The 15,893-nt window shown below is 31.3% G+C and overlaps 4 protein-coding genes across 5 annotated transcripts; 3 read left to right on the top strand and 1 right to left on the bottom strand.

The window, feature by feature from the left end:
• The first annotated feature begins 39 nt into the window (after positions 1-39).
• LOC124499970 (uncharacterized) lies at positions 40-3,856 on the top strand. Its single transcript, XM_075736097.1, has one exon. It carries the CDS (start codon positions 145-147, stop codon positions 3,778-3,780), a length of 3,636 nt encoding a protein of 1,211 aa, XP_075592212.1. The 5' UTR covers positions 40-144; the 3' UTR covers positions 3,781-3,856.
• Positions 3,654-7,047, top strand: Prp6 (pre-mRNA processing factor 6). The gene is made up of 5 exons (XM_047063979.2): positions 3,654-3,792; positions 3,866-4,015; positions 4,085-4,127; positions 4,193-4,252; positions 4,319-7,047. The coding sequence occupies exons 2-5, from the start codon at positions 3,952-3,954 to the stop codon at positions 6,984-6,986; spliced, it is 2,835 nt and encodes a 944-aa protein (XP_046919935.1). The 5' UTR covers positions 3,654-3,792; positions 3,866-3,951; the 3' UTR covers positions 6,987-7,047.
• LOC124499972 (xaa-Pro aminopeptidase 3) lies at positions 4,706-11,414 on the bottom strand. 2 transcript variants are annotated; one of them, XM_075736099.1, is made up of 5 exons: positions 10,955-11,077; positions 10,503-10,638; positions 9,027-9,580; positions 7,416-8,969; positions 4,706-7,348 (listed from the first exon to the last, which is right to left on the bottom strand). In XM_075736099.1, the coding sequence occupies exons 4-5, from the start codon at positions 8,959-8,961 to the stop codon at positions 7,125-7,127; spliced, it is 1,770 nt and encodes a 589-aa protein (XP_075592214.1). In that variant the 5' UTR covers positions 8,962-8,969; positions 9,027-9,580; positions 10,503-10,638; positions 10,955-11,077; the 3' UTR covers positions 4,706-7,124. The 2 variants fall into 2 exon arrangements, with proteins under 2 accessions (XP_075592214.1, XP_075592213.1); XM_075736098.1 differs by lacking the exon at positions 10,503-10,638 and having other exon boundaries at positions 10,955-11,414.
• A 702-nt stretch (positions 11,415-12,116) lies between these two features.
• LOC124499892 (uncharacterized) lies at positions 12,117-13,273 on the top strand. The gene is made up of 2 exons (XM_047063897.2): positions 12,117-12,684; positions 12,798-13,273. Exons 1-2 carry the CDS (start codon positions 12,117-12,119, stop codon positions 13,271-13,273), a joined length of 1,044 nt encoding a protein of 347 aa, XP_046919853.2.
• Positions 13,274-15,893: the final 2,620 nt, after the last annotated feature.

Here is a 15,893-nt window from a genome sequence, read left to right as displayed (position 1 = left end):
ACCGAATTCACACGTGACTTTGACAAATGATTCGATTTTTGTGTTTGTCTTTGTGTGTGAATGTTGTTTATGTCTTGGTATATATTGATAATTATCGTTCAATTTCGAATAAATAATTTGGTTACTAAATATTTTTTTTGAAATATGGCCACATCCGAAGAGAATGATTTGCTGACGATTCAAAATGAAATCATTGTAGATGAAAATGTTGATGAACAAGAAATTGAAAATCCAAAAGTAGAATTTTCATTTGGAACATTTTGGAATTGGTTTCTTCCATCCTGTTCGGATGTTTGGTCATCGTCGTCATCTTTAAATCCAGAGATATTTCTTGCTTATGGTGCAAAGTCATTTTTATTTTTAGCCGATATTATTGTTCAAAAATCGAAAAAACATTCAACAAATAATGATACGAAAAAATGGAAAATCCATTACAGAGAAATTGTCAATGTATTCGGAACGAAAGCAAAATCTCAACATTTCGATGTATTTCGTTCAAATAGTAGTTATATAACAACAGTGGTGTTTGACAAAACATTCTCAATGATCAAACATGGATCGTCGAAAAATATGAATCAAAAAATTTATGCAACAAGTTGTGCAATGATTTTTCTTGGCAATAGTGATGGTGTCGGTGCCTTGTACGATTGTCATCGTCGAATAACATTGTTACAAAATTTGCCATTTTCAGCAATTAGTCGACAATGTTGCAAAACTGTTGCACAGAAAAAAATTCTCTCAGCTGCCTGGTTACATTATCAATCCGAAGGACCAATTGTTTATTATTCACTCGATACACATATTATCGTATGGAAAGTGAAAAAGAATGAGGTGAAAATCCTACATGATAATAATGAAGATTGTCAAAATTCTCGTTTCAATTCGGGACAACTTCAGATTGCCTGTTTGGCATCATTACCGGCTGAATGTTGTCCATCGTCATCGGATAAAAATGAACATAAATTAGCCATCGGTTATATGGGCGGAAAAATTGTCATCATTGGTTTTGATTCGATGACCGGCGATCAAACAACATCTTTAACAATATTTGCTGAAAATGGCCATAATGATGATATTTGTTCATTGTCATTTTCATCATATTCACTATCATCGCATCAATCTTATCGTCAAGGACTGCTATGTTCCGTGTCACGAGATTCAGTATTGAAAGTATGGAGTTGTTCAAACCAAAATGAAATTGCTGAACATCGTATTGTATCGAATTATCATGGTTCGAATCAAAAAGCAAGTGGAAGTAGCCAAACTAATACGGCAAATTGGTTCACAGCCGGATTTATGCCACGATCATGTGTGAAACATTCAAATGTTGCCTATGAAATCGTTTTGACAAATAGTTCGGGTGATTTATTAACATTTACATTACCGGAAAAAGGGTTGAATAGTAAATTACGTATCGGTAAAACGAATAGAACATTTCAATCAAAAATAGTGAACAAAAATCAACCAATGAATCATACGTTTATTATATTTTCAATTGCAATGGATCTGGAACATAAAATTGCCATCACGAATTCATTGGATTATAAACTTATTTTATGGAATCTATCCACTCGGACATCTGAAACAGTTTTCTATTCATTCTCCAATGGTGCTTTAGCCATTGATTGTTGTCAATCAGATAAACGAATTGCCATTGCATTTGGTAGTAATATTTTTGTCCTGGATTTTACTCGAGAAGCGACAACTAATGATGATGAAGATGATGATAATCATCATTATGATATACAAGTTCAACGTTTACAATTGTCATCGAAAACCAGATTTTTCAATGTCATTTGGAATCGTAAATATTATGAACGTCTTGGACGTCTAATTATTGCTACATTGGATGGCGAACTAATTCATTATGATTTAAATAGCAAAGATATTGTTTTTAAATCTAGCAAAGTTAATACACGTGATACAAGTAAAATTTATTCCATCATTTGGCTTGATACATTGTTGTTGGATGAAAATCAAAACGATCATCAATCATCACCGGTTGTATTGACATTACATCAAAGTGGTAAAATATTGGTCAATTATCTATCAAATAATAATGATAATAATAGCCATCGTGCACAAGAAAATTTTGATAAATATCTTGTTGGTGTGCCGGAAAATCAGAAAATTAAACGAACAGCCTTATTAACAAGTGATGAACAGAAGTATCTATTAATGGGCAATGATGATGGTACGGTTGATGTATTTTGTCGGATTGTTGAACCACCAGTCGATGATAAAGCTTTTCGACATTTATATCGATTTCGATCATTTAATCGTCCTTGTCTTTCAATTGAATATTGTTCACGAACTAATTATCTTGCAATTACTGCTTTACATGAAAAATATATCAATTGTTATCGACTTGACGATCTTGACAATAATACTTTGCCTTGTGTATCATCGTCAAATATTGATGGTGAAGATGACGATAATGATGATTCAAAACTTGTTGTCAAAACTGTACCAATAAAATGTCGACTTAAAGGCCATGAAGATCGTGTTTCATTCACATGTTGGAGTCCATTCAATCGAATCGAAGATATTGATGAAAAAATTTTACTGGCCTCAGCAAGTTATGATACAACATGTATCATTTGGAATATTGCTAAACGAATTCCATTGAAACGTTTTTTTGGCCATAAATCATTGATTTACAGTATAAAATGGTGTCATTTTAATGCGGACTTTTTATTTTCCGGCAGTGAAGATAATTTCTTTTTCTGGAATTGGACGATTCAACCGGATTTTTCGAATGCAACCGATAAACAAAATGTTAAAATAAATTCTTTGCGTTCTTTATTGGAAAATAATATTAATAATGGTGAAGATTCTGGCGAAACCACCAATGATGCCATTGCCAATGTTCCAGATGGAGCATCTTTTGATTCAACAATTTCTTCATTATCATCGGAAATTTCAAAATTAAAAAATTTAGCAAATACTAAAACATTGGGTAATAAATCATCATCATCATTATCAGTGCCAATTAAAGCTTTATTTTCGCTAAATAATCAAATTGAAAATAATTCTTCGAAATATGAACATCTTGAAGATATTAAATGGTTGATACAGTTGAAAAAATCTACGACGGCCGTCACCATACCACCGAATAAGTTAGATCGTATTCTTTTATATGGCCAATTCGAACATATTGAACGATTATTGGAGCTGGAAATTGAAAATCATAAAAAGAATAAAAATCTCGAAGGACAATATGTTTTATCATTGTTTTTGAATGCTCGATCATGTGTGGAAAAATTATTGGAACAAAATGAATGTGATCCGATATTGGCTATGATTGCTTCCTCGTTTTCACGAAAACTTTATGAAAATTGTATCCGAAATATTCTCGGCGAATCATCTTCATCGAACAATTCTCGTGTTCAACAAATTCAGCTTAATTCGAAAATGAAATGGACAAATTATAGTAAAGAATTATGTGCATTGATCAGAATCTGTTGTCTTAATGAATTCCATGTTTCAATCGATTCGCTACTGGCACAGAATCTATTTCGTGAAGCAATCATATTGTCAGTGATACATTTAGCATCGGATACGTTTGTCAATAAATTATTTTATCAATGGCATGAATATCGTTTGAAACAGAATAATTATGAAGGTGCAATCAAATGTCTAATATCGGGTGGCCACTATGTTGAAGCCATTGAATTATTAAAGCAGAGGCGTACACTTTGTACAGAAACTAGTGGCAATTCAATTCTTCGACAATATGATGAAATTATTGAGCAATTAAAAAAAGTGTCAATTAAATAAATGTAAAAATTTGTAAGTTTTCATTTTTATTTTTGATTGTTTAAAAATAAAAATAATTTTTTTCTGTCACTTATTATATGAACAGGACATTTTTTGTTTTCATTAGAAAAATTCTAGAAATTGAATTTTCACTCGTGAAATTTTTCATTTGATTATTTTTTTTGATCCACAATGAATTTGGCAAATATTCCACATCCCGGAGCATTGGTCAGCAAGAAAAAGAAAGCTTTTATCGGTATTTATTATCCGTTGAATCAATAATTTCGATTTGTTTTTAATTTGTTTTTTCATAATGAAATTCTAGGTGTACCAGCTCCACTTGGATATGTTGCAGGCGCTGGCAGAGGGTAAGTTTCAAATGATGATGAAAATTCGATTTTGTTGAAAAATTAATCAATTTTTATCAATTTAGTGCTACTGGTTTTACAACTCGAAGCGATATTGGTCCTGCCAGAGATGCAACCGATGTTCCGTAAGTTTGAATGATGAGTAGTTATCCTATTTTTTAAATGACTTTATTTTAAAAAATTATTTATAGTGATGATCGTCATGCATTATCTAAGTCAAAATTAGCCAGCAAAAAGCCTGGTAAAGATAATGAACAAGACATTGAAGATGATGAAGAAGATTTAAATGATGCCAATTATGATGAATTCAATGGCTATGGTGGTAGTCTTTTCAGTAAAGATCCATATGATAAAGATGATGAAGAAGCTGATCGTATATATGATTCGATAGATAAACGTATGGATGAAAAACGTAAAGAATATCGAGAAAAAAAACTTAGACGAGAATTGGAACAATATCGTCAAGAACGACCGAAAATTCAACAACAATTTTCCGATCTAAAACGTGATTTGGCTCGTATTTCGGCTGATGAATGGAATTCAATACCAGATGTTGGTGATGCTCGTAATAAAAAGATGCGTAATCCAAGAGCTGAAAAATTCACACCTGTTCCAGATTCGATTCTTGCCCATAATGTTAGTTTGTCAAATGAAACGGTCACTTCGATTGATCCTTTAAGCGGTCTAAAGACGGTCATCTCTGGTACATCGACCGGTTTGTTAAGTTCAGCACCAAGTCATTTAGATTTGAAAAAAATTGGTCAAGCTCGTAATACATTGATGGATATTAAATTGAATCAAGCTTCGGATTCCGTATCAGGTCAAACCGTTGTCGATCCTAAAGGCTATTTGACTGATCTTCAATCAATGATACCATCAGTTGGTGCCGATATAAGTGACATAAAGAAAGCACGATTATTGTTAAAATCTGTCCGCGAAACGAATCCAAATCATGCTCCAGCATGGATTGCATCGGCAAGATTAGAGGAAATAACGGGAAAATTACAAACAGCACGAAATCTCATCATGAAAGGCTGTGAACAATGTGAAAATTCCGAAGATATATGGATAGAAGCAGCTCGTCTTCAACCACCTGATCTCGCTAAATCAGTCATAGCACAAGGTGTACGAAAACTTGGAAATTCATCCGTTCGTCTCTGGATAAAAGCAGCCGAATTAGAAAAAGAAGTAAAAGCAAAAAAGAAAATTTTTCGTAAAGCATTGGAACATATCCCGAATTCGGTACGATTATGGAAAGAAGCTGTCGAATTGGAAGAACCAGAAGATGCACGTATCCTTCTAACTAGAGCTGTAGAATGTTGTCCAACAAGCGTTGATCTGTGGTTAGCATTAGCTCGATTGGAAGTGTATGAAAATGCTCGAAAAGTATTGAATAAAGCACGTGAAAATATACCAACTGATAAACAAATATGGTTTACGGCAGCCAAACTTGAAGAAGCACAAGGTAATTTATCTATGGTACAGAAAATTATTGATCGTGCACTGAATTCATTACAAGCCAATGGTGTTGAAATTAATCGTGAACATTGGGTACAGGACGCTATTGAAACGGAAAAATCTGGCTCAAAAGCAACTGCACAAGCTATTGTCAAATCAGTAATCGATTTTGGAATCGATGAAGAAGATCGTGAACATGGTTGGCTAGAGGATGCTGAAAATCTGGCCAATTCTGAAGCCTTTGAATGCGCAAGAGCTGTTTATGCAAATGCATTGAAAGTATTTCCTAAAAATGAAAATATCTGGCTACAAGCTGCATTTTTCGAAAAAAATCACGGAACTAAAGAAAGTCTTGAATCATTATTAGAATTAGCCGTTGTTAATTGTCCACAAGCTGAAGTACTTTGGTTAATGGCCGCTAAAAGTAAATGGCTTGGTGGTGATGTACAAGCTTCACGTCAAATATTATCCCGGGCATTCGATGTGAATCAAAACAAAGAGGAAATATGGTTGGCAGCCGTCAAATTGGAATCGGAAAATGCTGAATATGATCGTGCCCGAAAGATTCTGGAGAAAGCTCGTGAAAAGAATAGTACACCACGTGTGTATATGAAATCGGCTAAATTGGAATGGCAATTAGGAAATTTATCTCGTGCTATTGAATTACTTGAGATGGCAATCAATCACTGGGATGATTATCCTAAAATATGGATGATGCTTGGACAAATACATCAACAAACGGGTCGTATTAATGAAGCTCGTGAAATCTATCAACGTGGACTTAAATCAAATAATTCAAACGTTGCATTATGGATATTGTTGGCTCGACTTGAAGAATCTGAAGGAGCTCTAATTAAAGCACGTTCTGTACTGGAAAAAGGTCGTTTAAAAAATCCGAAAAATGATCTTTTATGGCTGGAAGCTGTTCGTGTGGAAATTCGAGCCGGTAATAAAGAGATTGCTTTGCCGATGCTGTCGAAAGCCTTACAGGAATGTCCACAAAGTGGTATGTTATGGGCTGAAGCTATATTCATGGAAAATCGTCAGCAACGAAAAAGTCGAAGCGTTGATGCATTGAAACGTTGTGAACATGACGTTCATGTGCTGTTAGCCTGTTCATTATTATTTTGGTGTGAACGTAAGATGACCAAAGCTCGTGAATGGTTTAAACGTACGTTAAAATTGGATCCCGATCTTGGTGATGCATGGGCCTATGCATATAAATTTGAAATATTACACGGTTCACAGGAACAACAAATGGAATTGAAAAAACGATGCATCCAAGCCGAACCTCGACATGGTGAACACTGGTGTCAGGTGTCTAAAGATATCAAAAATTGGAGGCTTAAAATTGGCGATATTCTTGAAATCGTTGCCAATGAATTACCCATTCCTACTTGATTTTTTTTTCTTTGATTTATTTTCTAAATTCGTTCAATAAAATATTCGGTTTTCCTTTTTATGTCGACAGATGGCAGCACTTGAAAAATTTATGTTTTTTTATGAATCACAGAGAATTGATGATAATTGTTTTTCAATCTATTGCACAAGCAATTTCGGACAATCATTTGTCAACGGAATAATCATTTTCGTACCAGGTTCAATTATAATATCATCTTCGATACGAATTCCAATATTACGAAATTCTTCTTTGATTGGCAATCCTTGTGCCGGAAAATAGAGGCCCGGTTCAATTGTGAAACACATTCCTGGTAATAATGGCAACGAACGTGATACCGATGGCGTATCATGAATATCTAAACCTAAATTTATATGGAACGGAAATTAATTTTAATGACACATTTTAATCAATAAAATTCATTGAATTACCTAAATAATGTGAGACATGGTGTGGACAAAGACGTTTGATAATATTTCGTACATCATCATTTGAAACGGATTCATCGAACATATTGAATTCAGGCAGAATTCGTGCCATTATATTCAACATTAATTGATTGAGATCATTCAAAGAAGTATGGCCAATAGTGATTGAATTGACTAATTCATGTTGTATGCCAATCAATGCTTCATATAATTGTGATTGTAATTGAAATTTATCATTCTTGATCGAATTTCGATTCATGTCGATGGGCCATGTACGGCTTATATCACAGCAATAACCATCAACATCTTCACATCCTACATCGGTTAATATCCAACAATTATCATTATCATTACGGGTAATGATATGATCATTGCGGCCATAATGAATAATAGTTGCACGTGGACCGCTTGCACAAACACTTGGAAATGATTGATGTCGTGCACCTAATAACTTGGATTCAAAATTAAACTTTGCATCAATATGTGATTCAATGAAAGTAAATGATGGATTATCATTAGTGTTGGTTGTTGAAAACAGTCGTCTGCTCCATTCAATCGTATTGGTGAGAGCCAATGCACCAATATGACCAACACGTTTCATGGCTTTTACTTCTTGACTAGATTTAATCACCCGTAATTGATCGATAAATAAGGAAATATCACGTATATTAACCGATTGAATCGTTTGTCCTAAACTTGTTGACCATTTTTCCATTTCTTTGTCAAATGATGTTGTAGAAGATTTAAGATAAAATTTAAGATGTGTAACTAATTCAGGACGATATTCCAATGTTTTTCTTGATATAAACATATCACGACGATAAGGTTTTATATGTTTATTTATGAAATTCACTAATTCGGTCAATGGTTGACAATCATCACAGATTTGTTTAAGCCATTGTTCATATTGAACATTTAGTTCTGGTCCATGCCATTGTTTTTCACTTTTCGTACGATTCGATGAAAATATTATCGAACGACATGAATCGATACAATCAGGATTTTCAAGAAAAATTGCCAGAACACAATTACTTGTTAGTTGATCACTAGTACCTGAATGAAGTCCAGTCAGATAAGTAAAATCGGTATTTTGTTTACATTCATTCACCGGTATCTTTGTATTGCCTTGATATTGTGGCGGGGGTGTTGCAATCAATATTAAAGGTGATAAATTTTTGAATGATGGCTGAATTTTTCTTAAATGTTCACATGCAAGAAGCATAAGATTTTGTTGTCTATCTCGTATTTCTTGATGGCTTATGAACGACACGTATGCCGTATCATTTAATGATGATATAATTTGATCGTTTGTTTGCTGTTGTGGCATGATAAATGATCGTGAAATATCATGTTCATGTTGATAAAGTGTATCATTCGATGATAATAATATGCCACTAGTATGGATTCGACGTTTTATGTTGATATCATTATAATTGATGACTAGATTTAAATTACGACATTGTAATAATGATGCACGATGATGATGAAATGATTTTTGTTGAAATAAATTAAAAAATCGTTGACGATAATAGCGATGTAATTGAGCCATTTAGCTATCTATTGGATAGAAAAATATAAAAATATGAATAAATTTAATCGAATTGAACACCTTACCAGAAACAAATAAAATTATTTCTCGGTCAAATATTTCGCTTTTTATATGTCGATGATTAGGCCAAACAGAAAAAAAACCAATTGGTTGAAAATATCAAGTAAGACAAATATAACGGTTCATCATTTATCGCAAACATTGATATGACGACAGTAAAAATAGAATACGTTGTTGTTATTCGTTCATCATCATTTTTTTCATTGGAAACATTGTAGCTTTGGGTACAAAGAAAAAAAAAATTCACATACACATCTGGGAATGCACAATCGAATGAAATCAGCTGAGAATAGCACAAAAATAAAAATTGGAAAAAGAAACCATTATAATTCCAATGCATTTGAGTATAATAATAATAAGTTTTGGTTTTCTCTTGATGAAAAAGTGAAGAATAAATTTTTTCCAATGTTTTTTTCAGATTACAGATGGCAAAATATTTTTATTTTTTTTTTTTGGACGTCATATTTTTTTCAGCAACATAAATTCTGCCTTTAGGCCAATATATTTCTTTTTCAGCTTCAAATTTTCATTATTATTGACGACGACCACGATTTGAATTCTATTTTTGACAAAAAAAAATGAAAACTTTTCATTTCTAGTTATTATTAAAAAGATTTCAATGAATTATGATGAACGGAAAAAAAATTCAATTTAAACTTGACTTTTTTTTTAAAAAAATTTTGCTTTTTGATGTGGCGCAGCATCCAGAATGGTTTTTTTTCATCACAATTTTTTAGTATTTTGAAAATAAAATAAATTGATTGTCATGATTTTTCAAATATTTGATCGAGATTTTTTTTTTATTTAGGTGAACCATCTATTTCAATCGAATCACTGTTTGACCGGTGATGGTCATTAGAATCAATTACCAAAAAAAAAAAAAAAAAAATGACCACCATAATGGACTGTAAATAATTCGAATCTTATTGAACATTGTGCAGCAAAAAAAAATAAAATAATGAGACAATAATTTATACTATTGCCATTACAGATCAAATCTAATGTACACACAAGAGAGAGAGAGAGAGAAAAAAACAAAATTAATCTAGCAATAAATAACTGAACTACAAAAAAAAACTACTAAATAAATTCCAATATATAATATATTGATGTTGACGATGAAGAATTAATTTTCCTATTTTTATTACATCGATTCAAACTGATTATCAATTTTCGTTGGTTCAATATATATTTATCTATCTAAATACGGTGGTCTACATTTTTTTTTTACTGAAAAAATCTAAATTGGAAATGAATCACAATGAATGTTTTCTGTTATACAGGTACCAGCAGCAGAACAGCAAGAATCTGCATAAATAATTGGTACATTTAATGAACTATTAACGGAAATGAATCAATGAATTCATCATAATAATTGGAATTCTCATTTTCGATTTAGCCAGGCAGACAAATTGCCCATTTTTTTTGATTTTGATTGTAAACAACAAAACAAGCAAAAGAAAAACAATAATAATAATAACCATCGGACCAAAATACACATAGGGATTCTTCTCTCTGTGCATTTGTGTGTGTGAATTCACTAATATAATAGTTTACCAAGAATCAGAGAGTTTAGTTTTTTTTGAGTTGAGTTGATGATCCGATTATCGTCAAAATCTTTGGAAAAAACGAATATATATGAAAAATGGAATAAACATAAAAACTAAACCTAAATTATATCGTATATGAGAATCATAAAGGATAAAAAAAGAGAGCTTAAGATAATTATACTAATGATGATGATGATGCAATTTTTGTCTATTGTCCATTTGTTTGTTTGGCCAATCTATCATTTTCATCATCATTCCCTAATTGAATGTTTTGTTTACGATGGACTTTGATAAATAGAATGAACAGCAGTATATAAATTCATTCATAAATCATGGATGTTTTTAAATGATAAAAATTTGATTTACATTTATATGATACTTACATTTAATAAATGATGATGATGATGAACACTTGAAACAAATAATTTTTTACAAACACCAAAAGAAATCTTTTTTTTTTAATTTTTTGGTAAAAATAATTCGAATGTCATCATGTGACGTAATGTGTGAGCGTGTGTGTGTGTGTGTTTGCGTGTGCCATTCAAATATAATGTTTTCGAAATTGGTGATTCAATGGAAATTCAATTTTTTCAAGTATTTTTTTTTCAAATTCTCAATGTTTGATTTCATTTTTTTTCTCTCTCTCTCATCGTCCCTTTCAAAGTTTGTTTGTATACTAATTCTGTCAATAATAGTATTGTCTTCAACAGTGAAAAAAAAAAATGAATTAATAGAAAAATGTGTAATATAAATATGAATTCGTTTCTTTTTTTGGTTCCGATATATTTTTGTGGGAAAAAAAAAGTTCAACAATGATGAAAGAAAAAATGTATTCAAGTGTTTGTTTTTGAGAAACGCATGCGATTTATATTGGATATAGCACCTTTAAGATTCTATATACATATAAAAATCGGGTGCAAACGCAAATCAAATTTCATGGAATAAAGTTGCATGGAATATGTTGAACAAATTTCGAAAGAAAGAGAGAGTCAGCGCAAAACAAAACAACATTCAAACTCTGATGATCCATACAAGAAAATTTTGAATCGGATTGGTTCAGCAGTTGGTAACTATTCCTTTCATCATCATAAAGTATTCAGTATCAAATCGATTCATATACGACAACTAACGAATTTCATTCATTTTGATTTAGGTCTATGATGTGAATTGCCAATCAATCCATTGTGTTTGCTGAATTGTTTTCGTTCATTATTCGATCGTGCTTGATAATTGGTGATGATATTTTTGGCCTGCTGTTATTTTATCGGATTTTTCTTTCTCATTTCACAATTAATGCAGTTTTCATCCGAATTGCTGATCAAATTAGGATCAATCACTAAGAAACAAAATTGAACAATATCCATTTGCCTGATCATAGTCATCAAGAAATTTTTCTTCTTGACCGTTTTTTTTGTTTTGTTTTGTCGTTAATTGGGCCTTATTGTGTGTAAATGTTTAGCTGAAATTCATTCTTTCATTTCTTCTGTCCATTGTCCAAATTGATCATTTCATTTACGTTATTTACATCATCATTACATATCGAAAATGAGACGAAGAAAAAGTTCTTGTCCAAATATTGAACCTCGACGTACATCGGCAACACCGAATCGTAGTAGTATGAAGCTTGATCTTTATATTGAAGATGATGAACTACTTCCAGCACCGGTACGTCGTAATTCACCATCACCAACATCTGTTTATGATCATCATCATAATAATCAAAATAATCGTCGAAGATCATCATCATCGACAAACAATATTGAAGATACAGCCGAAGAGGTTCTTTGTCTTCGTCTTTTGAGCACACGTACTCGTTATCGTTTCGGTGGTCTTCGTGTAAATCTAATTAGCCCAGTGTTTAATATGGATAAATTATTCAACGTTGAATTTGATCAAGATAGTCAAATTGCATTGATTAAAAGTCAACAAACAAGTTTTGATCAACAACAACAATCACCGGATATGTCATTTTTTTACAATAATATAGATGCTCAACCGAAATCTAGTGGTGGTAAATGTGCAACAATAGTTATTGAACCAGAAAGTGAAGAACAAAAAGATGAAATCACTAGACAATTACCATTATTAACAGCTGATTTAACATTATTAGAAGGTTAGTGATGCAGAGTTTGCAAATTATTTGAAAATTGTATTTTTTTTTTTTTTTTTTTGCTAATCAGTATTAGTTTCTTTTGTAATTTATCATGAATTAAAATCCATTTATAGATACTTGTAAAACATCCACCATTGATCACAACACTAATAACAACCATAATAATAATCATGGTAAAAATCATCATCAAACAGCGCGTAGTCTGACTCGTATACCAGAACCAGAATCAACGGAACAATCATCAATACGACGATATGCAAAACGTCATCAATCAACATCATCAATAAATCACAATAATAATAATGATGATATTAAATTTGAAAGTGTTAAGGTTTATACAAAAGTTGAACCACCAGATCCAAATTTAATTAATTTGGAATTAAAAAATGATTCATTTCTTCATCTTCATCAACAACAACAACAGCAACAACAACAACAAACATCACCATCGAAAAAGAAAAACGATAAAAAGGATAAAGGATCAAAGAAAATTAAAGATATGCGTCGTCATACACATTTCTATTGTCATATACCAACATCGTTGACATCGTCTTCGTCATCATCACATCATCAGAAATCATCCAATTAATTCTCGTGAAAATGAGGAAAGACAATCTGAAAAGGAAAAAAAATCATCAAACAAAAATTTAATCAAATGATCATGATGTACGATTGATTGATTTTTGTTCACCAGGCAAAAAAAAATCAAAATGGTTCAATTATCGAAAAAAATCGGGCCTGTTTGAATGAAAGTGAAAATTTTCAAATGAAAAAAAGAAAATTCCATCACTAACCGATCATCATTATTATTCGTATATGATATATAATAGTCCACCATTCATTCATTTATTCATTCAAACCCGATAGACTGTAAAAAAAAAGACAGAAATCAATTATAATTCCGTTCTTTTCATCATCATTATTGTTATTTGCTTACAATTTTTTTTCCATTAAAATTCTTCACTTTTCATTGTATATAATTTGTAAATTCATCATCAGAATCATTGCGGGAAATGAAATCAGTCAACCATGTTTTTATTCTCATTTATTCTTTTCCATTTCAATCACTTATGATGATAAGGTGTGTGTGTGTGTGTGCGTGGATATAACATCATCATATGGCTTAAATTACATGTGTTGGATCATCAAAGAAAAATACCTAAATGTTAAACGAAGAAAAAAAAATGAATAAATGAGATTTACACACCCACAATTGTTGTTTGTTTCCATTGTGAACACAAGGTGCGAGTGTGTGTGTGTTGAATGTTAATGATGATGAGGATAATGGCACTGAATCAAGTGATTGAAGAGAATAAACAAAAAAAAAATTTATCTTGAAATCGAAAAAAAATTTTTTTTGTTGCAACAACAACGAAAAAAAAAATTGCCAAACAAACAAATCACAAATGTCAAACATTAAAAACACACACACACACGCACACAAATATAATTGTTGTTGTTGTTGTTGTTTAACCGCCATTATTTTCAGAATTTTTCATTCTGGAATAAAATTCTTGAAACACCAGATAGATAAAGAGCGAAAAAAAATTCCATATGATAATTTTTGTGTGAATATATGAATATAATAATGAATTCTTGTTAAAAGATGCTGCTGATGCCGTTTAAGCTTTTTTTTTTTGTTACCAGGATCATTGCTTGAAGCTGGCTGTTTTCGTTGTCATCGTTGTATGGTTGATAATATGCTTTATTTTGATCTATCTTTCTCTCTCGCGTTTCTTTTTTTTTATCTACAAATACGTTCTTTGGGAAAAAAAAGGAATAAAACAAGAAAAAATTTTGATGAGCCTAGAGAGATCGAATGTTTATCAGTATTTTTTTATGAATAATAAAAAAAAATTCTGAAAACTCATCTTTTAATATTTTTGGTCTGGAGTTTGTTTTCAATTTCAAAAAATGGGAACAGTTTTTTTTCAGAATAAAAAGATGAATTTTTGATTTCATCGGAAATTGATTTACATTTTATCCATCCATCCATTCTAAAGAAAAATAATCCCTTTTTTTAGTACGAAATTCAAATTGCAAATCGTTTTCAATTTCTTATGCCATATAAATTTACATATTTTGTTTTTTCGTTGTTGTTGTTGTTGTTGTTGTTGTTTCTGATACCAATATGAATAATCAGCTCTCGATAGATGGAATTATCGTTTTGCATATTCATTAATCTTGTATATCAATATTTTATTCGTTTTAATTATAATATATATATACATCACGTCACGTTCGCCAATCTTCATTCACTATATTCTGGTTGAATGAATTCGGATAAATTCTGCAGGAAAAAAAAAGCTGGATAAGTTTTGAGGCAATATCCGAAACCAATGTGAATGAATAGTTGATAATTATTTGATTAGTTTACTTAATTAATTTCTGTCGTCGTTGTTGTTGTTGCTGGGCAATAAAAGAAAAAAAAATCAATTTACATCTGGAAAAGAGAAACGAAATCAATTTGCATATCATATCGATGGGTGGTAATTGTGTATTCCCAAACCTGATTCATTCATCCATTCATAATCATCGATATCGTTGTTTTGAAAAATTTTGGCTACCATCAATGGCCGATTAGCTATCATTGTACAAGATTGTAGGTACAATGTGAATTTCAAAATCGTGTGTAGCTATGGCTCTATTATTAGCTACATATATAATCATTATTGTTATGTTATTATCACCCAATAATGGCTATATTTGGAAATCGAATCGAATTAAAAAAAAAAGAATTTCCAAATGATTGGCTCACGATATTATTTTTCGATTAAGATATAACGTAATATATGGATGTTGCACAAAATTGTTCTGTTGTTGTTGTTGTTGTTGTTGTTGTCCATATCTTCAGATAAACAAAAACAGAACAACAACAACAACAAAAAACTTTTTCCACTTTGTTTCATTATTCATCAATTATTATTGTTTGGCCAACAACAACAACAAGATGAATCAAGAATCGAAAGAGAAATATTGTGTGATTTACGATTTTTTCTCTTTGTTCTATACAATTACGAATACTTTTCCAATCAGCCAATCATTATCCATGAATGATGATGAACAGATGGTAAGTGATAATGATAGCAATGTGTTTTATTTCGAAGGAAAAAAAAATTTCTTTCTTTCTTTTCATTTTTGTTTTGTTTCCATCTCGTTATCAAAAAAAGTTTGTTATTATTATAAACAAGTGCTGAAGTATATGTGCA

Source organism: Dermatophagoides farinae, chromosome 2 (genome assembly GCF_024713945.1).
Source record: "Dermatophagoides farinae isolate YC_2012a chromosome 2, ASM2471394v1, whole genome shotgun sequence".
NCBI lineage: Eukaryota > Metazoa > Arthropoda > Arachnida > Sarcoptiformes > Pyroglyphidae > Dermatophagoides > Dermatophagoides farinae.
The sequence above is the reverse complement of the archived record's forward strand: the minus strand, read 5'-3'. Positions and strand labels throughout refer to the sequence as shown.

Coding starts and splice junctions, on each gene's coding strand:
- LOC124499970 (XM_075736097.1), top strand. CDS start 145: ATGGCCACATCCGAAGAGAATGATTTGCTGACGATTCAAAATGAAATC.
- Prp6 (XM_047063979.2), top strand. CDS start 3,952: ATGAATTTGGCAAATATTCCACATCCCGGAGCATTGGTCAGCAAGAAA. Junction 4,016..4,084: donor GAAAAAGAAAGCTTTTATCG/GTATTTATTATC, acceptor ATGAAATTCTAG/GTGTACCAGCTCCACTTGGA. Junction 4,253..4,318: donor AGAGATGCAACCGATGTTCC/GTAAGTTTGAAT, acceptor AATTATTTATAG/TGATGATCGTCATGCATTAT.
- LOC124499972 (XM_075736098.1), bottom strand. CDS start 8,961: ATGGCTCAATTACATCGCTATTATCGTCAACGATTTTTTAATTTATTT. Junction 7,349..7,415: donor CCATGTCTCACATTATTTAG/GTAATTCAATGA, acceptor ATATAAATTTAG/GTTTAGATATTCATGATACG.
- LOC124499892 (XM_047063897.2), top strand. CDS start 12,117: ATGAGACGAAGAAAAAGTTCTTGTCCAAATATTGAACCTCGACGTACA. Junction 12,685..12,797: donor TGATTTAACATTATTAGAAG/GTTAGTGATGCA, acceptor ATCCATTTATAG/ATACTTGTAAAACATCCACC.